General features: G+C 45.4%; 2 protein-coding genes across 2 annotated transcripts in view; one reads left to right on the top strand and one right to left on the bottom strand.

The window, feature by feature from the left end:
- Nucleotides 1-23,485, top strand: part of LOC126529915 (uncharacterized) — a 934,270-nt gene that overhangs the window by 123,341 nt on the left and 787,444 nt on the right. The gene's annotated exons all lie outside the window — the stretch shown is intronic.
- On the bottom strand, nucleotides 590-4,815 carry LOC129384580 (putative nuclease HARBI1). The gene is made up of 3 exons (XM_055070101.2): nucleotides 4,348-4,815; nucleotides 4,133-4,274; nucleotides 590-3,668 (listed from the first exon to the last, which is right to left on the bottom strand). The coding sequence occupies exons 1-3, from the start codon at nucleotides 4,801-4,803 to the stop codon at nucleotides 3,190-3,192; spliced, it is 1,077 nt and encodes a 358-aa protein (XP_054926076.2). The 5' UTR covers nucleotides 4,804-4,815; the 3' UTR covers nucleotides 590-3,189.

The following is a 23,485-nucleotide window of genomic DNA, read 5'->3' as shown; positions in this document are numbered from 1 at the left end:
TGCTTGCGTAGCTACACAATTCAGTCATTGCTGCATCTTTCAGTAGATCTTCACGGATTTCCTGCAGTTGCCGATCGGAGACTGGAAGCGAAGAAAGAGCATGTACCAGAATATCCATCGATTCTTCCTTCAGCTCCGTTTTGTTCGGAAAGCGTGACAGCGCATCCGCTAGGAACAGTTCTTTTCCTGGCTTGTAGGTCACTCTTATGGGGAACCTCTGAAGAGTGAGTCTCATACGCTGCAAGCGTAACGGGCACTCGCACAGCTGTTTCTTAAATATTGACTCTAGGGGGCGATGATCAGATTCGATGATGACCTCTGGCTGCCCTAGCAAGTAGTCTTCAAACCTTGCGCACCCGTGAACAATGGCTACCATTTCTTTCTCGATTTGCGCATATTTATTTTGCGCTTCGGTAAGCGACCGTGGTGAGTAGGCGATTGGGTGTCCGTATTGCAAAAGAACTGCCCCCACCGCTTTCTGGCTTGCATCTACTGACAACGTCAGCGGTATTCGTTTCTAGAAATAGGCGAGAACAGGTGCCTTTGTTAGACAGGCACGAAGGCCTTGGAAGCTTTGCTCAGTCTCGTCTGTCCAGAGCCATGCCGCGTTCTTTTTCAATAGTTCCCGGAGGGGCACGGACAGGGAAGACATGTTGGGGATGAAGCGCGCCACGAAGTTAATCATCCCAAGAAAAATTTGCAGCTCCTTACAATTTTTCGGTGGCGGTACTTGCAAAATGCCTTCCACTCTCCCGGGATCCAGGGAAAGTCCTTCTTGTGTGAGGATATGTCCCATGTAGCGAACTTGCGGCTGCGAAAAATGGCACTTTCTTTTATTTAGCTTTACATTGTGCTCCCTGCAGCGCACAAGTAAAGCTGCTAGGTTACTGTCATGCTCTTCTTGAGACGTTCCCCAGACTAGAATTTCATCCATTACAACGGCGACGCCACTTAAGCCTTCTACTACTTGGTGCATTGCCCGTTGAAAAATTTCCGGGGCAGAGCCAATTCCAAAGGGCATGCGCAGAAATTTGTAGCGGCCGGAGGGAGTGCTCATGGTGCATATTAATGAACTTTCTTCGTCAAGCCTAGTTTGCCAAAACCCTGATGACGCATCTAAAGTTGAAAGGTATTTTGCCCCATGCAGGCGCGGAACAACATCTTCTAATGTTGGCATGTGATAGTGCTCTCTCAGCAAGGCCTTGTTCAAATCCGAAGGATCTAAACAAATGCGTACTTTGTCGTTTCTAACCACTACGACCATGTGACTTGACCAGACAGTAGGTTCAGTTACCTTTGCAATGACGAGGTCGCGCTCCATTTTACCGAGTTCCTGTTTCACGCGTTCTTGAAGAGCAACCGCCACCCTTCGGGCTGGCTTGACGCTGCCTCGTGCACCTGGCTTGAGCTGAATGTGGCACGCAACACCCTTCAGTTCTCCGAGGTCTTGGAATACATCACCAAATCCGGCGCTTGGGTCCTGCATTGGCCGCGCATCGACGGAGCGTACGCGGATTATTAGTCCCAAGCGTTCTGCAATATTGCCGCTGATTGTTACTGGAACGGCCTGGGGTACGATAAAAAATTCTGCTAGACAACTGCGAGCCTTGTAAGATGTAGTCAAGGTGATTTTCTGAAAAGCTGTTTGCTTGTGGCCGAAGAAGGCGCGCAAAGTGGTCGAGCATGGCTGTACCGACTGTGTAGATAGTTTTCGGAGCATCATCTCAGGCATCAGCAGTTGGCTCCCGTGTCGATTTTGCAGTCAACCGCCGCTCCTGCGATCCCACTTCTGACACCATGTAGGCAGCCGAGCAGCAGGAAATGAAAGAGCGCTTTATTGCGAGAAGCATGTGTGTTTATACACAGGCAGACCAGGCTTGCGCATGCGTATCAAAATATTCTTGATAACGTAGCCACTGGTAACACCAAGCACCTGTTACTTCTGATGGTTACTGTGATATTTCAGGTGTCCTTACCTATGATAGCAATACAACCTTGTCCCCATTGTAGTTGAGCACAGTTTGCGACATAAGCAACGGAGCCATCGATGTGGCCGCTATATTGTCATTCACTGCCAGGCTGCTCTTGCAGCCGTTATATGAAATACCGTTGAAGTGCCAAGCATTTTCTCACTTGTCGTTCCTTAAAAGCATGTCATGGCTGTTTTATATTGTGATCTTATTACGGCACTAGTCATTGAAAAGAAACTGTTTTGTGCAACAAACATGCCAACTACATAATAGACAAGATATCTTTCTTGCTGTTAAGTTGCTGAATGAAGATAAATGGTCGTCCGCGAGTTCAAAAAAAAAAAAAAAAACATCATTATGCTCGTGTCATATTTATGCAATTTAACATCTGCCAAGGGCCCATTGGTAGTGTACTGGGTCCCATGTAGTGAACATCACACGGCTATTTTGGCGCCATGAAGCCATGCTCTGTGTACTTGTCTGCCATTTGCTTTGATGAAAGATGGCATTGAAGATGGATCACATGGTTTTATTTACAATGCAGATATAAATAAACGATTTTAAACAATACAAGTGGTACTTGAAATGAATATTCACAATGTGTGTTCCTTCAATTTCAGAACTCTATTTACACATGTACACTCTCCCAAGGGAGAAGAACGCGCTTGACATGCCAGGCGATAGTTTTCGGCATAACTTGGCCTTCTCTCAAGGAACTGTGCGGTGGCTGTGTGGCGAAACAGCGCAGGGCCTACAAGGTACGTGAGAACAGTACACATGGTGGAGCGAGAAGTGTTGTGCTTGGCAGCAGCCCAAATAGGAAGCGAGGAGACGAAGACCAGCCTCCCATGCACAGTGCAGATGGCGGTGACAGTGTCGGTGATGACAGAAGCAACAGCAGCAGCAGCAAATCATTTGGCGAACCCCAGCTGCCCAGAGAAGTGGCTACAACATTCTGTTGATGAACACAAAGTGTTCTATCCACAGGTACTAAATGAAAGGCTCTCATGTAGTGTCACAGTGGAATGATGCAATCATCTCCGGTAGTGACAGCTCACTGGCAGAGGGCACGTGAAAACGCTGGTTATGATTGAGCATACTCGATAAAAAAACAGCACGCTATCCACTAATTGCACACATTTCTTCACATTGGTTCCTGCTCTCTATTAGGTGTGTAGACAGCAGTAATAAACATCTGCCTGCAGTGTCAGGCACGTGTTTATTGCTGCTGTCGACGCAGCCGCCTTCGCACCCTTTGCAGGTAGTGCTGGTGCTGCTGCCGTGTCGTGCCAAATGAGCGAATAATATTATCCCGGGCAGCACAGCCTCTCAGGTGCATCATGCGTGCTGCCCTCACTCGGGGAACTCTCTGTGGGGAGGGGTTGCCACTTTCATCGTCACTGCTGCTGTTGCTGCTGTCATCACTAGCATCATCCAACAACACGTCACCTTCATCAAGACACAAGTTGTGCAACACTGCACATGCTGCAACGATGTTGGCAGCGCGGTCTGGTTCGTAGTGGAGGGCGCGGTACCGCTGAAGGCAGCGAAAGCGGCTCTTCAGAAGCCCAATGCACCGCTCCACTACGGACCGCATGGCAGCATGTGCAGTGTTGTACCTGCCTTCTGCAGTGTGTATGGGAAGGTGGCCTGTGACTGGGGTCAGGAGCCATGGTTCCAGGGGGTAGCCGCTGTCACCTGCAGGATCATAAAACATGGTATGAAATCTGCACAAAGTTTAGTAGGCGAAGCATGGGTCATGTAAAACGCACCTACTACAGAAAGGCTGCAATAAAGAGATATACAGGCCGAGCACCTGACGCAGCTGTGATGACAGATAACAATAGCTGGGACATAGTAGCATCCCTATTTGCAGCAAGGCAGCTCTTTGTGTAGTCTTTATTGACAAATGACTGTCAGTGTAAAAAAGAATATGACAACGCGTGCACTGTGCACTTACATTAAAAATTAGTTTAAAGTACAACGCAGGTGTTGTCACTTTGTTTCGTGCAGATACCATTGGAAAATTTCTACATCTCGCCTATACTTAATAACCTGACTATAACCTAAGGGGTTCTGGCTTCAATATTCTCTTACGGCGCGAGCACGCTTTGCTGCATGCTGCCAGAATTGCAACTGTACAAAATTTTCCCGCTGCTCACCGAGGAGGTGTTCGCCGGCCTTGGCAATATGCCCCTCCAGGAACCGACGACGCAACCACGTAGTTCTCCAGACGTGGCCGTCGTGGTCTGAGCCCGGTCGCAGAGCGTCGACGGCGAGGATCCGCATGCCTGCGTCGCAGATCTGACGAGAGCGCGCACAGCATAAGCCACGCGTTGCTACGACGCTCAAATTAGACAAAAATTAAGATACTTACGAACATTGTGTTGAGGGCGTAGTAGCCTTTGCGGCACATGAATGCCGCCTTCTGCTCGCCCTTCGGTGCGACGATGGCTATAAGGCTGCCGTCCACGCATCCGATGACGCCGGGAATGGAGCCGCGTCGAAGGAACCCTTCCTTCACGGCCGCCTTCTCCTCCGACGTCCTCGGGAAATGGACCCACTTGTTGCGGGCCCCGGCGTGGACGATTGCCTCCGCCACGCGTCGCACGCACTTGCTGACCGCAGGCTGGGTCACGCCGATCGTCTCCTCGCTCCCTACCGAGGCTTGAAAGCTGCCCGTTGCGAAGAATCGCAACGCGCACAACACTTGCCGCTCCACCGACAGCGTTGAAGTTCTCACGCCTCCGAGTTCCTCCGCCACTTCGTCGCACAGCCACCGCACAGTTTCTTTCTTCAGGCGAAAGTGCCGCCGAAACATATCGTCTGGCATGTCAAACGCATCCTCGGGCTCCCTCCTCGCGCGCCCGGGCTAACGAGCCGCCGCCGCCAACGCAATCAAGAAGGTCGCCATTTTTTTCTATTCCAAACGGAACGGGGCACTCACCAGTTATTACACGACTTTTGCGGGTTTGTTCGGCATAATTTAGCGTAATGAGTGTGTAAACGTCACTTTGACGTGGCAGTTTTTGAGCATTCCCGACGTCACTTGACAGGCAGGAAAAATGGGTGTGGCCTAAAAAAATTCGACCAATGAGTGAGCGGTGTCGGCCATTTTGGAATAGAAAGAGAACGGAATAGTTTTACGTTATACCGACCCAGGTTTATTTTCAATTCGTACAGCTGGCGCACATCCACATCATCTCTTCTAGCAGCTGCAGGACTGGAAAACCTTGCAATAAAGCGTTACCGGGACAGAACGAAATTTTTCTTCTTACTTTATACCAGTCAATTAGGAATGGATAAAACAATATATATTCTACCAGCTAGCCACCGCTTCACTTTCTCTTATCACAACAAAAAGGTTGGAGATTTTTCCTGCAGCACCAACACATTTAAAAATTCTTTTATCCCGCACACGATTTCCGTAATGAACGCACTACTTGCCACAACAGTCGACGGTCCAGCGGTTTCATCATTTCCTTCTGCACTTTGTAAATAAACCATAACGTTCATCTCTCGTTTTTACCAGCCAAATCATGATTTTCAAAAGGTTTCTCTAATGTTGTTTGTTACGCAGATTCTTGTTCAGTGTCGGTTATCGTGCTTGATCTTATTTCATACTTGTTTTTTTGTTCCAGATGCCTACTCCTGCCTAAGGCATGGTAGCAAGTCTGGCAGTACTTGTAAAATAAGTGAATAAACAAATAAATAAATACATAAAATAGGTCACGAAAAGATGCGCTCACTGTCTTACAAAAGCAAATACACCAGATACATACATGCAAGCAAGAAAAAGTAAAAAAAAAAATCTAATAACTGATAGCCCTGCCGCTTCCAACTCACCATTTAAAGGCTGATAAGACCCGGCCAGGCTTAGAGCAGAATGGTTGTGCTTCAAGGGGGCCATCTGGTTCGCTATCCTCGCCATATGGTTGTGCTTCAAGGTGGCTTCCTCCACTTTCCTCCTTTCGCCCTCCCAAAAGTCCGGGTGCCACACGTGAGGAAAGATTTTGTTCGTTTCTGGGAATACTTTCTGACTTAAAGAATCTGCAAAACAAGACGTAGAGAAAAGCAAAATTTACTCGCTCGTTGTGTTCTTTAGTGCAAGAACGCACTAACCTGATACCCCTTTCGGGGCCATTGTTATAGAACGTGGCACTTGGCTACTCGAGATTAGCCGTTTCTTTTGTTGAATTGCCTCAAACAACTCAAAGTCGATGTTCCCTTTTTATTTACGAACTCCACGATACGATCTGTTTTTTTTTTTTTTTCGTGTCAACCAAAACATTGATTTTCGCTTTTCTGTGGATACAGAATTATTTTACTGTGTTCCGCATCGCGAATTGTTTGTTGCCGTCAAAGAACGCATCAACGCACATGGTGAACGGAAATTTCGAAACGCAATTGGTCTTAGATCCCGACAATTTTCGGGCCTTATTGGAAGGCTATCCTAAAAGTACTTTTATTCTTTTTGACAACCGTCTCTGCTTAAAAAAGAAGGGCATGTGTATTGGTTCGTGCTTAGCGCCTCTGCTATCTGACCTATTTCTTTCTGAAATGGATATAACCTCGACAACTGTTTTAAGAACACGCACGTGATAAAGGTTTTTAGAAATGTAGACGATTTTTTATCCTTTTGGACCAACCGTGTTCTTCAAATGACAATGATGAAATCAGCACGGTTTTAAGTCTTCTTAAACTTCACGGCAACTCCACGAGATTCCGGTTGAGAACATGCTGCAGTTTTTTTAGATTTCAAATTGACGTTTTTAAACCAACATGTTTCTTTGTACTATTCCCCACGCGCTAAAAAAGAACTATTACCGTACGATTCTGATTTCTTGATTTTATTTATTTCTCTGCAAATCGTGCGAGGCTCATAGTAGGTGTACGAAAGGACGTGTTTTCTTACCACAAAAGCGTCTCTTTTTGTACGCGCTATCTTTATTTTTAATTATCGACTATTACGTGCAAAACCACGATCTGATCTTAGGGCACGTCGTAGCGGTAGGCTCCGGATTCCTTTTGACCACTTGCGGTTCCTTAATGTCCACTTAAATCTAAGTACACAGGTGCGTTTACTTTTGGCCCTCATCAAAGTGCGGCCGCCGGGGCCGGGATTTGATCCCGCGAATTATTGCTCAGCAGCGCAATACCATTGCCACTAAGTAACCACGGCGGGTCTTCGCACGCTTTGTTCTGCTGGCTTTTAAAGATATTATTAGGGGATAGTCGACTACATTGTTTTTTATCATTATTGCTAGTAAACTTGCACCGTATCGAGACTCGAGCCACCCCACGCAGACAGCCCGAGCGAGAACCGGAATGCCCAGCTTCCTGCTATTCTTTACGACCATATGTGACGCTGTGAGCTCGCTTTCAACCTACTCGTTGACGCTTGCCCTACAGTTTTTCGATGCCATGACATGCTGGTCAGTGGTGATTCAGGACAGAACTGGAAGCGACAGCTGGTGAAATAAGTACGTCGAAGGCATTGGGCAGGGGCCAGCAAGGTATTTGATAGAGCAGGCGGTACCATCTGGTGCGCGGGCATGCCACTCGCTATGAGCATGCGCTAAGCTGGCGATAGCTATTAAGAGACTTAGATGGGCTAGTTGGTTGATGGCTTTTGGGAACATGGTTATAACGGCGCGTTTTGAAGACAGGACACATCGTTTGTGTGTCCTTACCTCGAAACACGCCGTTATAACCATATTCCATCAAGTAAGCTGACAATAACAAGTCGCTTTCTAAAACGCAAGTACTACAAAACAGTTATTACGATAATAACTGGAATGCGTAGCAAGGAGACTGTGGGTTGCTTCTAATCGCACGTCGTACTGCACGCTATTTATTTGGGCATAGACCTTCCGAAAATTTCCGACGGATCAACGGCACTGCTGATTCTTCCCTCACGCAATATACGAACATTATTTGCGACGTACAAAATCAACACCACGAACAAAACTGTTTCATCTGCCGTACTCTTCAATCGTGCTTATCCTTCCGTAGCAACAGAAACTTCACGCGAGACTCATTTCGCGACGCATTTCTCACAGGGCCACAGCCGCTGCACACAACTTCGGGGAGCGCGCCAACCACGCTGGGCGCTGCCGCATTCGGGGCCGCCCATGGCGCCGCCATACGAGCACGACGTCCACAGAACACTGCTCCTTGCACAGCTAATCATACGAGTCTGTAGATAATAGCGCTCGCTGGGAAACAGAATGGAAAATATTTTGCTGACTTTTGAACTGTCAAAGCCTTTAGCGCAACTTAAGAAGACAGAGACGCGACAGAGACGCGACAGGGACACAGGACAGCCCTGTGTCTCTGTCACGTCCCTGTCTTTTTGAATTGCGCCAAAGGCTTTGCCATTAGGAGTCAACCATACCAAGTAGCCCAAGAATCAGACCTTTTGAACTGTGCGTACAACGCATAGAAATAAGAATTGGTTTTGTTCGTCATACGCGCCGACGTGCAGCGGTGATGGATGAATGCTAAAAACACCCCTGAGGAGACGGCGCACAGGAGCGTGATGCGTTTGGTCGTGCGCTTCGGTGTTTGCTTTCTTGTACGTTACTAGCGAGCTAGTATTTTCCACAGCAATACTTAGCGCCAATTGTCAATAGCACGGGACGAGAACTGTACTTTCTCTCAGAGGCCTCACTGCCTCCTCCGGTGCCTTTTTCCAAACTTTCCAACACTTTTTTTTTTTCGTTACTGCGAAGGACAGCTGGTGGGACTCTTCTGGGGTTCTTTTTAGATTTTTCCCACATGTACTGCGCATGCATCAGTGGCGAGAGAGACATTTGCGGACTCTCAGAATGTGCCTTTCTCTAGGCACTACAGTACCACAGCTCCATTTGTTCCTAGCCGAGCTGCAAGACACGACCATGGCTAAAGGGCCGCTCACAAGCCCACGTAGAAAATTTCAGTTATACGCTGGAAGTTGTTACGTGCCCTCTAAGGAACGTTCAGCCTCAAGCATTTTTCAAATTGCTTCATTAATAGTCGCGATAGAAATATTTCAGCGCCTTGAACCCATAATTTGAGAAAGTGAGGGCGACGCTCTTTCCACTTGCCCCTATAGCCTCCGCATGTGAAATTCCGTTCCTGCGATCTCCCATACCAGAGCTCGAAGATCGTATCACGCTTACGTCACGGGCCCCACCTTCATTTCTTTTTTTTTCTCGCTTTGAGGAGCTGATGGCGACGCGCGCAGGCTGTTGCGTTTGTCTCGTTTCGCGCACACACGATTTCGTGCGCTGTGCACGAGAACGCCTGACTAGCGCTATAAGTCAGTGCTACGCGGGTACTGGGGCAAACACAAGCTGTTCACAGAGCGTGTTGAGGTATCTCTACAGGAAAAACATTGATTCACAGTGGAGGAAAAGAACTAGGAAGGTTGCCAGCGGGTATGTGGCCTGTAGGGTTGGCAACACAGCAACAAAGAACGTCACGCGGAAAGTCAGAGAGACCGAAATAATCTCATGGGTGGCGGCAATGGAAGAGAAAGCTGCCATGAGTAACTAATTAAGAGGAAAAAACGAAATCAGGAAAGAAACAGTTCCTGATAACTCAAAGGGAAGCTCATTACCTTTTGAAGCGAGATCGCGATGCCTTAGAACACGCACCTATAAAGCGACATGTAAGAAGGAAGATGAAGCATGTGCTTGCTGCAGTAAAGCTAATGAAACTATAGAGCATGTTTTATTAGAATGCGAAGACGTCTACCCAGCAGTCAATTTAGGCACCACTGGCCTCCTTGAAGCCGTTGGGTTCAGTGAGAGCAGCGGAAAAGTAAACATGCCCGCAATAGGTATTACTAAGAGGCGATTGGAGGATTGCTGGAAGAAAAATAGGGAAACGACAGAAAACAGAGACATACAAAAGCACATTTCGCAATAGCGGATCAGAAAATTTCGTTGTGGGAGTTCATAGCGTTCTCTTTAATTTTTATTGTTTAACCTAGGAAGGACATTAGGCACTTTAATAGCAAGAGCTTTGTGGCGCAACCCATGACCCCGTTCCTAAGGGGACGCTCATAACATCCATCCATCCATCCATCCATCCATCCATCCATCCATCCATCCATCCATCCATCCATCCATCCATCCATCCATCCATCCATCCATCCATCCATCCATCCATCCATCCATCCATCCATCCATCCATCCATCCATCCATCCATCCATCCATCCATCCATCCATCCATCCATCCATCCATCCATCCATCCATCCATCCATCCATCCATCCATCCATCCATCCATCCAGCATAGTGTCTCTGTATATGCTCCCGCAGGGAGCAGAGTTGCGCATAGGTCCCTTTATGTTCCAGCTCTGCAATGGAGCCACTCCTCGCGCGCGCGGGAGGCAAATGCCGTGCGATGTTCCATTCGCTTTTTTGTCTGCTGGTCGCGAGCTGCATGCGGCAACTGTCCGAAAACGCTGAGCAAGATGATACTTTTTAATGCAGAGTAAGCTTGAACGACTGGCATAGCCGGAGAGGGGCCAACCCCCGAAATGTTTAGTTTGTGTGTACATGTATACACGCACATATACAAACACAAACACGAATGTACATATAAGAAATAGGACCCCCCTCGATCCCTCCAAATAAAATCCTGACTACGCCCGTGGCTAGAACAGCTCAAAAGTTCGCCTGCAAACGTGCATTACCTTGCAACAGAAGGCGGTGCAATGTTTTTCAGCATGCATATGATATTTTCTCGCGGAGGCGGAAGGCAAGAAATGTTTTAAAGGGTGTTTAAAGAAAACTTCGCGCACGTGGGGCAGACAATTATGTGAGCACATTTCGGTTGCCAAAACCAGACGAATAATGATCGTCACCAAGAGAGTAGTTATGTCAGTGAGCGTTAACCGTGACCGTCATTCATCACTAAACGTCGCTCACAGCAGCTGCACGTTATCGATAAATGCGATGCAGACACGTAAATTTAAACGCATTCCAAATGTTCACATGCGCACATCTTATGCAAGGCTCATTTTTACGATTCATACCAGAAGCTATACAGCTGCTTCGCTGTAGCAAATCTGCAAGTGGAAAAAGATTCAAGTTGCACGAGCTTCTAGATCAAATTTATTTTGTACAAGGGAAGAATGAGCAATGACTTGTGGCAGCAGAGGATGAGCGCTGGTACTTGAAGCCTTGGGGGGCAGAATTTGAAGCCACTGGAAAGCCAACAAGTTAATAAAAGTAACAACAGGTTATATATATTGAACTAATCACATAAGATGGCAAATTACCAAATTAATTATTGACACATTGCAGACTGTAATATTACAGCGCACTTCCTTTATCTGTTCATACTACTCGTGTTAATTTACTATAACACAACGCTTATTAAACCTACGAAAATAATTTAACATTCCTCAAGTCGAGTAAGGCTGATCATAAAGCAACATATTGCGGGCGGTAAATGCTGAAGCTATCACAGCTGTCTCATGAGCGGGAGCGCACAGTGTTTTCGCTTACTACAAAACAATGGACACCAGCACATCAATCGACCTTACATCAAAAATCACAATGCCCACAAAATATTTAAAAAAAAAAACGGAGTAGAGAAAAGCCAGGGTGCAGTGATCAAATTGTACTTGCTAGTATTTACTCTGTTTTGAAAACACTTTTCTAGAGCCGCATAGTCAGAACAATCGTACAAGCAACACAGTAAACTGAGCGAGTTGGTAAGTGAACGTTCTTGGCGTATATGTGCAGCGCGACACATACGTGTCGTCCTTTCTTTGTACCGCGTTTGTGTCGCGCTTCACATATAGACCAAGAATTGCACAAGTGAACAACCTCTCATGCCAGGCGTATGCATTTCACCGTGTACAGGAGTGTTACTCGAGATAAATGCCGCTTTAGTGTAAACAAGCCGAACTCACCTCTGTAAACAAGGCGAACGCACCTCGCATATCCTGGTCCCTTTCGGAGCCGGCCTGCCTCGTCCGTCCGCACTGCACCTCGTAAAAAGCTTTGCAACCTTCCATGCGATTTGTGCAGCTTGGTGCGCTGCAACGAGTCATACTGGAATACAAGTGTCAAAATGATGTGCTTCGTAGAACTTCACCAAAGTCATTAACTTAATATCCTCGAATACCTACCTGCAATCCGGAGCGGATCGTTGCTACGCACGCTCGACTGTCCGCTGATTGCAATTTCCATGACAGAATGAGTTGGCGCCGTTTCCGTAAAGTTGGCTTCGCAGCGTGCAGTTGATTATTTGACGTCATTTTCCACCACGTGATAGCGCTCGGCGAATAGCGGTGCGAGCGGCGCCAGAAAAGTTATGCGCAACTCTGCTCCCTGCGAGAGTAAATACAGGAACACTACTTCCGCATAGGGTGCTTCGATGCCAGCGCCGCCGTTCAGGGTGGAGACAACCCCACTGGCGCCACCATATTGAATCACACGAGCTAAGACTCAGCTACGCTTGCGTTCATAAATAGTGTTACTCGTGTCGCGCTTCCAAGCACTTTGCCTTGATGAGAATTTCTTTATCGGTATCGCATCTGCATATTTATTATAACCAACAGCCATTAACTATTCGAGGGTCGAAGACGTTTAATGTATGGCGTCGGGAACATGTCCCAAGTTGCCATATTCAATCACATTTAATATGCCCTGTGTATGTTTGAAAGACGCACCGGTTTTTTGCGCTTCGTTGCTTGGTATATTAGGTTTGCCACCCCTTGTGTGTGGAAGTTGTTTCTCTTTTTTGCTGTTGTATTTTGGTTTACACGTCACGCCTCCTTTAGAGTAGCCAGCCACTCGTGCACGGCGGTTAGTTTCACATGCGCTGCGTGTGCTCTTTGCGTTCGGTGCAATTATTTGACGATATCTGCGTGCGATTTTCCTTTTTTTTCCCCAAAACTGTGTGGTGACAGGATTAAGCTGGTGTGAAAATAACTGCGATGGGAAAGTAGAGTTTAATTACTGTTGTAGAGAAACATGTAACGTAACTTGTCAGTGTTAATCTTGTGTAGTACACAAAAGAATCCAAATGATGCACAAAATATATTTGCTTAGTAATGTCTAGTACAGTCAACCATGAAAAAGATATGTGCATGAAAAATTATATGTACGGTGTAGCACCTGAAGGTTATGTTGAAAGACGAGAAAAAAATTCCCAAGGTAGGTTCGACACACACAACACCGTAAAGGGAGAGTTTTTTTTTATTCATTACATGGGGGGAGGCATTTCAAGTGAGTACACCAACCTTATTACAAACAATATAAATTTAAAGCAAGGATACCAAAAATAAAACGCAACCATGGGTAATAATAATCAAGATATCAAGCCAGAATACATCAGCGACCATCGAATGCATCACATCAGCCAAACACATCAATGTCGAGTACAGAAAATGTTATTAAATAACCTTTAGAACACTGATGTTAACTACATCGAAAAAAATAAACAACAATGCTTACATATCGCGTACAAAAACTGTACATGAAACTAAGACAGCCAAACACAGATTAGCAATGTTTTCACTTGGAAAATAGTCCATGATGCTGTAGAGAGATGCAACACATCTTTCTCCTGCAGTGGACTTAAACATGCTGATGTCGACGATAATGTATAGTGTGGTCTAACCTGCAAAGCAAGTGACTTTACGCAAGTTGACGCCAGCCACAGTCTTACTGCCATAATCATCGTTTGAATCATCAGGCTCGTTTAGCCAGCGCAGGTAGATACGCAGTCGCATGACAACAAAGCGGCACATCAATTTTCGCATTACGCTTGGGTGGTCAGTGCACCCACTAAGTGGTAGCGAAACCGATCGCTCGTTAAGACTCGTAAAAGTCTTGATTGGGTAACCCAAACGACAAATGTCCTCTTCCTCTGAACATTTCTTGAACGCACTTTCGCAGGAAGAAACAAAGTGCAGTACTGTTCGGCTCAAATGTACGAGATTTCTGGAGCCTTGCTTGCACTCCTTGAGCTGCACGAGAGCATTCTCACCAGCAGTCACGGTTTGTGTCCAGCTAGAGCAGGGCTTGTTTGCACAGATGAAGGGCCTCGCCAAATAGCCTGCCAAGTGGGCAACGATGTCACTTTCTACTGGAGACAATGGCTTGACCTCTGTGCAGTCATCTGCGTACGAGAGATTTTGGAATTCTGCCCTTACTTCTTGTATCTCTGTAGAAAAGAAGTCCATTAAGTAGTTACTGCCGTCAGCTTCAAAACCTGACTTTTAGGTACTTTGAGGAACTGGCTAACTGATACGATTGCCATACGGCACTCACGCTCAACTGCAGTTTTCCCAAAGAGCAGATACTATCTCGACTGACTTCTGCGGTGTCGTCAAGGTCAACTTATGGAGGAACACTTGAGGAAGGGTTGTGTTTTGTACCAGCAAGTACACATGTGGCAGGCCGCTTCACTGGAGGTCTTCCTCGCTTAAGCCCAGCCGATATGAAAAGAAAAAAAAATTGTATTGCGTCCACTAACGATTGCGGATATAATATGCCACAGTACAATTACTCGTGTCGAAATTGAAACAGCGTGGGCAGGGCTGTTAACTTTAACAGACGGCGCCAATCCTGTCGATTTCCCTCGTACTGGTCCTCTTCAATGTGTTTCTAAGTACAAGTGAAACAACAAAAGTGATTATTGACCATTAAATTGGTATGAAAAAATGCCTCGTAAGTGAAGAAAGCCCATTATAATGCCTAAAAATAAATTTTCGCAGAAGTAATGCTGTATTAACTCGCTTCACAGGTTTCGAAGAAATACACCGGTTACAACCGACACCATGCCAGAAAGCACCGAAACACTTGGGCCCCATGATGCCCGTTAGCTCTATTACAACTGCGCAGGCCGTACAGAGGCATTTGAAGACCGTCACAGCACCTTACCGTAATAGTCTAGAGGATCTTGAAATCCCACAAGTAAGGGCGGAAGTAAAGAAAGCCTTTGGAGCTATGTAAAGGGGAAGGCAGCTGGGGTGGATCAGGTAACAGCAAATTTGTTCAAGGATGGCGGGCAGATTGTTCTACGAAACTGGCCACCTTGTATACGCAATGCCTCATGACCTCAAGCGTACCGGAATCTTGGAAAAACGCTAACATAATCCTAATCCATAAGAAAGGGGATGCCAAAGATTTGAAAAACTATAGACCAATCAGCTTACTGTCTGTTGCCTACGAAGTATTTAGTAAGGTAATAGCAAATCAGAAACACCTTATACTTCTGTCAACCAAAGGACCAAGTATATAGGCTATTCAACAATAGACCATATTCATACTTTCAATCACTTGATAGATAAATGTGCAGAATATAACCAACGCTTATATATAGCTTTCATTGATTACGAGAAAGAGTTTGATTCAGTCGAAACTTCAGCAGTCATGGAGGCCTTACGGAATCAAGGTTTATACGAGCCGTATGTAAAAATACTGAAATATATTTATGGTGGCGCCATAGCCACCGTAGTGATCCATAAAGAAAGCAACAAAATCCCAATAAACAAAGGCGTAAGGCAGGGAGATACGATCTCTCCAATGCCATTCACAGCGTGTTTACAGGAGATATTCAGAGACCTGGATTGGGAAGAATTGGGGATAGGAGTTAATGGAGAATACCTCAGTAACTAGCGATTCGCTGATGACATTGCCTTGCTTAGTAATTCAGGGGACCAATTGGAATGCATGCTCACTGACCTGGAGAGGCAAAGCCGAAGGGTAGGTCTAAAAATTATTCTGCAGAAAACTAAAATAATATTTAGCAGTCTCGGAAGAGAAAAGAAGCTTACGATAGGTGTGGAATACGATAGGTGTAGGGAATACATCTACTTAGGGCAGGTAGTGACCGCGGATCCGGATCATGAGACGGAAATAATCAGATGAATAATAATGGGCTGGGGTGCGTTTGGCAGACAATCTCAGATCATGAACAGCAGGTTGCCATTATCCCTCAAGAGAGAAGTGTATAACAGCTGTATTTTACCAGTACACACGTATGGGGCAGAAACCTGGAGGCTTACGAAAAGGGTTCTACTTAAATTAAGGATGACGCAACGAGTTATGGAAAGACGAAGGAGGGGTGTAACGTTAAGGGATAAGAAGAGAGCAGATTGGGTGAGGGAACAAAGGCGACTTAATGACATCTTAGTTGAAATGAAGGAAAAGAAATACGCATGGGCAGGATATGTAATGAGGAGAGAAGATAACCGATGGTCATTAAGGGTGACGGACTGGATGCCAAGGGAAGGGAAGCGTAGCAGGGGGCGGCAGAGAGTTAGGTGGGCGGATGAGATTAAGAACTTGGCAGGGACAACATGGCCACAATTAGTACATTAGATGACCGGGGTAGTTGGAGAAGTACGGGAGTGACCATTGTCCTGCAGTGGGCGTAGCCAGGCTGATGATGATGATGACAATAGCCACTACGATCGGGAATTAGCACGAATGACCATCGACTTACGAGCACCACGCTCCAAATATATTGAAGTCTTTTGTAAAAATCAACTATGTAATTTAACACCCTGACATCCGCGATATATCTGCTGAGAAATCAGAGAAAATCAGAATGCTTCGCTTGCCACGTACACAACAGCCGCTCTCCGAAGACGAAGTTCTGCGTTCTTTAGTCTCAAACAATCAGTACCGCAGGAATAAAAGAAAAAAATAAACAAGATACTCATACTATGTGTGCTTCCAGTGAAGGTGTAAAATAGGTGGTCAACGTGACGATTCGTAGATGATATAAGACTATTTCGCTGCTAAGCATCTTCTTCAATCCTCAAAATCGGTGTAGTGTTCGCATAGACTGCGCTGCTCAAAACAAAAAAAAGCCTATGCGACCGCAGAAGGGTTGAAATCTGGGCCAGTTGGTATATACTTGAACGAGAAAACCAGTCAAAAACACAAAGGACAAGATGAGATGTTCACACCACAACGACTGGACTATCAACTGAGGTTTATTAGAACCGGTGTAGTCCCAGCAAGACCAGCAGAGCATGCGCAACCGCATCATCGCTAATCACATAGCATGAAAAGACAAGAAACGTTTCTATCGGGAACGACTAAGAAATTCAAATTCTTTTTCATGTAAGCGCACCGAGGTTGTACTAACGCAGTCATCACCTAATAAACTGATGTAGTACGCTTCCAAGATTTCTCGCTCTTCTTTGCCCTTGCCCCTACCAAGAATGGTCACATTGCTAAACAAAGGATAACAACCACACTCATTGCAATGGCGAGGCAAGTTTGCACCGTTATCTGACCCTAGGGAGGAGTGGTGCTCACGCAGGCGGTCATTAATACATCGACCGGTTTGGCCTATGTAAAATCTTTCGCACGTGAGAGGAAACTTATAAACAACCCCTGCAGCACATGCCGTGAAACGGTTTTCATGCGGCGTAGTGCAAACATGGTTCCTTGCCCTGCCTCGAGAAATGCGCGAACACAGACCCGAAAGCTTACAAGGGGCTTTTCTGCCCCTTGTCCAGGTTAGGCATAATATGAAGCAAGGATCCAATATCAGAACACTGATCTGTATTTGAAAATGAATAATTCCAATCAACGGAAGGTAAACAAAAATTGCGAACAATGATTACTTCTTTACAAGAAACTGACACTAAATGATCGCGTAGACTTTTGAGAAATCGCGGTGGAGTGTTCGGTGCTCTATAAACCGCAGACAATAGCGCGCCCTGAACAGAACAATTTCAAAGTAACACTTTCGTGATTACCCATGTGACAGGAATGGTCGAATGCCATATTTTATCAAGACAGCAACGCAACGCCGCCGCCTCTAGTAGGACGGTCACGGCGAAAAAGCCGATGTGAGGGTGGAAAAACATCAACGTCATCTATGTCGTCGTGAAGCCAGGATAGCCGTGATAATATTAACACGGGGATTGTAATCTAACAAGTTGGCTTCTAGTTCTGTTGATGTATTAGTGACGCTACGCGCGTTTATGCTATTAATTTTAAGTTGATTATTAGATGATTGCACAGGTCAGATAATTTTAGAATTTGCAAGGAAGAAAGGAACCTTCATTCTGGTTTGGGCGTCTTCGTCCCACATAAAGAGCTCCCCATTTACGCGCAGCTTGTCGTTAATGAGTTAAACATTCTTTTCTTAATGTTGTTCTTTCTTAGCACTTGCCTATCAGTGCTTTCTTTTGTGCAGTGTCTCACGCGAGCGATGGTTTTGGATGGATATTTTTGTCCCTTCAGCCCAATGTGGCTTTCGCAGCCCTGATGAATGTATTTGGTTTTATAGAAATATAAAAAGAGATTATTATTATTATTATTATTATTACACTGATTGCTACTCATTATAGTCCTGAACATGAACTATAAGCGGTCTACGATTTCCACGTCTGCCTAAGCGATGAATTCTACCAATAGATACGCATGCTACCTGTAGTTTTGATGCAAAGAAGGCGTTTGGAACTTTTTGCTTTAAATCCGAGTCTTTCTCATTAGGATCTTACTGCATTGCAAAATTAACTAAATTTGAATGTCTAGTGCGGTCTTGCAGATAGGGTAATTTAGATTTCAAGACCTTAATTCGTTTTTCGGGTGATTAAATATGGCCAATTCATTATTGAATTTCAAGAAAGCACAAAGTGAGACCACCCATTGCTTTTTCCATGCTCTTTTGCTGTTTTCATAGAGAAGTCATTTCTTCAGCTAATTTATTTTGCCCTGCCAACAATTTCTTAAGCATCTCTGCAGTAGAATCGCCCGTAGTATGCTACAGATCCCAACACAGAAGTAGCGCACATACAGACAATACATCATATGCGACCATAGTACGCTTTTGTGGGCAAGGCAAGACTGGAAGGCTGCGATAACCACTGCGAAAGCTACTGTAGCTAGGATTAACCTGCACGAAGTAGAAAAGGGGATTTTGTGACAACATGTCGCAGTCTGGTCCTCCGTACCCACTGAACGCATAGCTCTGTGAACGACCCTTTATAGGCAGGTCCGATGACGCAGTCGCAGTAGATGGCGCTGTCGTGCCGGCTTCATCGAAGAAAGGAGTTGCACCGTGAACTATCTGAGATGTGGTAGCACATTTGTCAGCACAGAGACACATGCTAGTGACGAAGCAAGATTCTGGATCAAGCCTTCTGGAGAGACCGACCAGAAGTGCTTGCATAAAGAAGAAAGTGGGATTTCGTGACCACATGCCGCAGTCTGGTTGGCAGTAACCATGAACTGTTCTTCAAATAGGGTCGGCTAACTCTTGGCTGCCATTCTTGTTAGGACGGACTGCATCCTTGGTGGCTTGCCTGGGTATCTGGGAGAAGTTGTTTTCGCCAGCCGAATTTTGCCCACGCGGTTTTCAATGGAGTACTTATGCCAAGTGAACCAGGAAAAAATTGTAAGAGGACGTGTGTGATCCTGCATTGCCTGTAGTGCTATACAAATTCATGTACCATGCCAGCAAAGAAGAAAATGAACTCAAGCATGTGAAGAGGATCACCGTCCCATGGGCAGATGCTGATTTAGCGTCCGCAGTCAGCGAATGAGGAAACATGCTTACTACGAATTCCTTTTATTGTAAAATATTTTTTGAAGCTTACACTTCAATGCAGTTTAATGGCTGGGTGACGCATACGCAGAGTGTGCCCCTGTGGTACATAGTCCTTCTGCTGCTGACGACCACGGCACTGCCAGACCGCCGAAGATGCTCTGCGAAGTGGCAAACCTTGTGTCACGTGTGTCCAAGTCGCACGGGCCAACCAGTGACGAGACACAACTGCCACTTGGTAATTACGGACTCCGCATCGGTCTTTATGAGCCAGTTTGGATGGAAGTTTAAGCGGTGCCTAATCGGGAGCATAGCGCACCTTCCGCCGTAGTACCTAGACAAACATACAGTAGAAGCAAGACCCTCCAGCAAAATATTCCAAGATATCGCAAACGCCTCCTGCAAAAGCCCCCAGACGTCTCTCTCGCAACTCACACATGCGCACGGCGCTTTGGCATATAAGAAATATTAGCTCGCATGTACTGTTTGACATCGCCGTGCAAGACTTCCTTCGATCGCTTCGGATGTTTTTAACATTTATATAATGCTCACGCGCTCGCCGCAGGTAGGACTGTATGTCTTGGATGCTTAAATCTTTTGTCGTGTCGATGGCAGCTGAAGTGATGACAGTTGCATCGGGTATGTGTGCACGTTTCCCGTCATTCCCAACATGCACTAAAAAGGGGCACGTCAACATAGAGACTCATTGGATGGCATCGCTGTCCCATGAGCGTTGTCTCTGACTGACGTATATTCCTTTGAATTTGGAACACCATTACGAACCGGCATAGTAATGTATAAATCTTTCACGGTTATGATAATAATTATTCATTGACAACTGTTCAGTGCCTTCAAGAAAAAATTTTTCTGTGAAACCACAATATAAGGTTCCCGTCAGGGGAGCCGAAACGTCTTTTCTTGTGTTCTTTCAGTCGTCGGTGTCCTTCCTTTTACCCTTCTTCAGGTCTATGGAGTTTCACGTACCAAAGGAACACCTAGTATGCGAGATAACGATACTACACACAGCAATATAACTCTGCTGCAATTCTGGGTCATGCTATGCGTAATTCAAACCTTATGGTAGCGCGTGGCTTCATCAACAAAATATTTGTTTGCTTTTTAGCAAAAGATGCCATTGTGATTCAGTTCGAATTTGTCATATGTGCATGCACATGGGGAAGAAGTGTGAAACTTTCTTGCGATGTTTAAGCAGTACTTTTATCGATTTATTGTGCAAATAGATCAAAATCCTTAAAACGTTCCGTATTCTGTTTCATTATCTACGAGTAATCGAGATAGGAATAGGTATAAACAGTAAAAATTACGTCGCGCTTTCTTTTCCCTACTTCTTGCTTGTTTGATTGGTCAAGATTAGATTTTAGTTTCTTTAAGTTGCAAGGTAATCTTTCATTTGCATAGTTATGAGTAATGTGTTCAATTCCTCCGAAAATATATGGTGTATCTAGCCGCGTTCATGGCTGCTTGCGTGCGGGAGGCTCCAAAATCCTTTGAACCATTGAAGCCATTGAAAAATACTTTGCCATACCACCAGCCGAGATCATCCAAACCCGAATACCGTGGATAATTCAAGCATGTTTTCAGGCATTTGAGATATACTAAATGGACTTAATGTGACTCTACCGACATGCCCCGCGCTGACTTTATAATGAGAGCCACTCTCCCTCCCTCCCCCCCAAAATAAAATATTGCAGTGCTAAAGGAAGAGAAAAAGTAAAGAGAAGGTTTACAGTAGCACGCAAATAGGAAATAAATAACGTAACATCAACAGTTGCAAAGTTCATATGCAGATTTTCATAAAAAAATGTCGCAGTTTGCGTCCAGTTATTTCTTCTACATTTGCACTTATATTCGTTTTCGCGGGTTTCCGTTTGTACTCCTGTAGATCACTAGCATGTATTTAACACTGTGAATGTTTGTCGGTACGCCTGTAGGGTTTGCCTAGCCGAGTTCACTGCCGCCTGCACACTTGCGATTCTAAAATTACGAGGACAGAACCGTTTAGAAATCATGTCTATATTGAGTTACCCATCGCGATCAGAAAAACACTTCTACCGCGGATAAACAAAAGAAATTGTTGGCATTTATGGCCCTCTGGGCGGTACTTATCGGCGATAAGGTAGTCTCGCCACCTATGGGATTATCTGACTGAGCTATGTCGAATGCTCGGTTGTCATATTAGGAAGTTCGAATCCCTCTATGAGAACTTTTTTTTTACGATGGTGGGTTTGCTGAAATTCACCTCCTTCAGAGCACATCTGCAGGCTTGGAGTGACGCCTGTAACCGACAAAAGATACCGAGACGAGAGGGGCTATAATAATTCAGGTACAACCAAATTAGGAAGGCCCACTAAGCTTCAACAAGACACTCACTCACCAGAACAGGAATTGCCCTCCCTGGCGCAGCATTCGGCCATTCCAACCCACAATAATAATTCCACTACCCAATGACCATCAGTCCCCAGCAACTCCGGAGGTCCTGACCAAGGCGGTGGTCAGACCTCTAAAGCAGCAGAGGGCGCTAAGAATCTCTAGGTCCGGACAGGCTACCAATGGAAACTGACCCTTGCAACGTTTAACACCCGAACCCTCTCGAGAAAGGCTAGCTTAGCAGGACTCTTTGAGGAACTATCATACATTGTTTGGGTTATCATCGGCCTTAGTGAGATTAGAAGAATTGAGGAGGCTTGTACATTGCCGAATGACGGACATGTTCTCTGCTATAGAGGTCTCTCAGATAAGAAGCAATACGAGGTAGGATTCCTAATCCATAAGCACATAGTGGGAAACATTGAGGAATTTCACAGCGTTAATGAGAGGCTAGCTGTAGTCGTAACCATACTTAATAAGAGGTACAGATTAAAGGTAGTACAAGCCTACGCTCCAACATTCAGTCACGTTGATGAGGAAGTAGATCACATTTATGAAAATGTTCAATTAGGGATGAGAAAAGTGCAAACTCAGTATACTGTAGTCGCAGGCGACTTCAATGCATAAATGGGGAGAAATCAGGCTGGTGAAGAAGAAATTGGCAACTAGGGCGTCGATTCTAGGAACGCTAGAGGAGAGATGCTGGTAGAATTCGCAGAGCGCTATAAGCGCCGAATAATGAACACCTTTTTCAGAAGCGTAGCCGCAGAAAGTGGGCCTGGAAAAGCCCTAATGGTGAAACAACAAATCAGATTGACTTCATACTTTCTGCTGAACCCGGCATAGTGCAGGATGTGAAAGTGATAGGTAGGGTAACGTGAACTGATCATAGGTTAGTGAGGGCTATGATTCACCTCAATTTCAAGAACGAAAGAGTAAAATTGGTCAAGAAGAAACAAGTCAACCTAGAGGAAGTAAGTGTAAAAGCAGACACATTCAGGCTGGTATTTGCAAAGAAATATGCATCCTTAGAACAGAAAAATGAAGATGACAAAAAGCTAATGAATGAAACCGTAACTAGGCTGGATTAAGAGGCAGTAATTGTAGTGGAAGGCAAGGCACCAAGCCAACCAGTAGGCAAGGTCTCCCAAGTAACAAAGAACCTAATAAAGAAACGCAAAGAATGAAAGTGTCCAACTCAAGAGATAAGATAGAATTGGCGGAACTGTCAAAACAGATCAACAAGGCGAAAATAAGTGATATTCGAAACTATAACACGGGAAATACTGAAGATGCCACAAAAATGGACGGAGCCTGAAATCAGTGAGAAAGAAACTTGGCATCGGACAAACCAAAATGTATGCACTGAAAGACAAGCAGTGTAATATCATCACAAATCTCGAAGATATAGCAAAAGAAGCGGAAGAATTCTATACTCACCTGTACAATACCCAGAGGAGTGAGGATACCTTCGCTAGAAACAGTAATGAGCAGGATACAGAAAGTCCTCCTGTAACTAGCACTGAGGTCAGAAGGGCCTTGCAAGATATGAAACGAGGAGAAGCGGCAGGAGAAGATGAAATAAAAGCCGATTTAATCAA

Source organism: Dermacentor andersoni, chromosome 5 (genome assembly GCF_023375885.2).
Source record: "Dermacentor andersoni chromosome 5, qqDerAnde1_hic_scaffold, whole genome shotgun sequence".
Taxonomy (NCBI): Eukaryota; Metazoa; Arthropoda; class Arachnida; order Ixodida; family Ixodidae; genus Dermacentor; species Dermacentor andersoni.
This window is presented reverse-complemented; position numbering and strand designations above follow the sequence as displayed.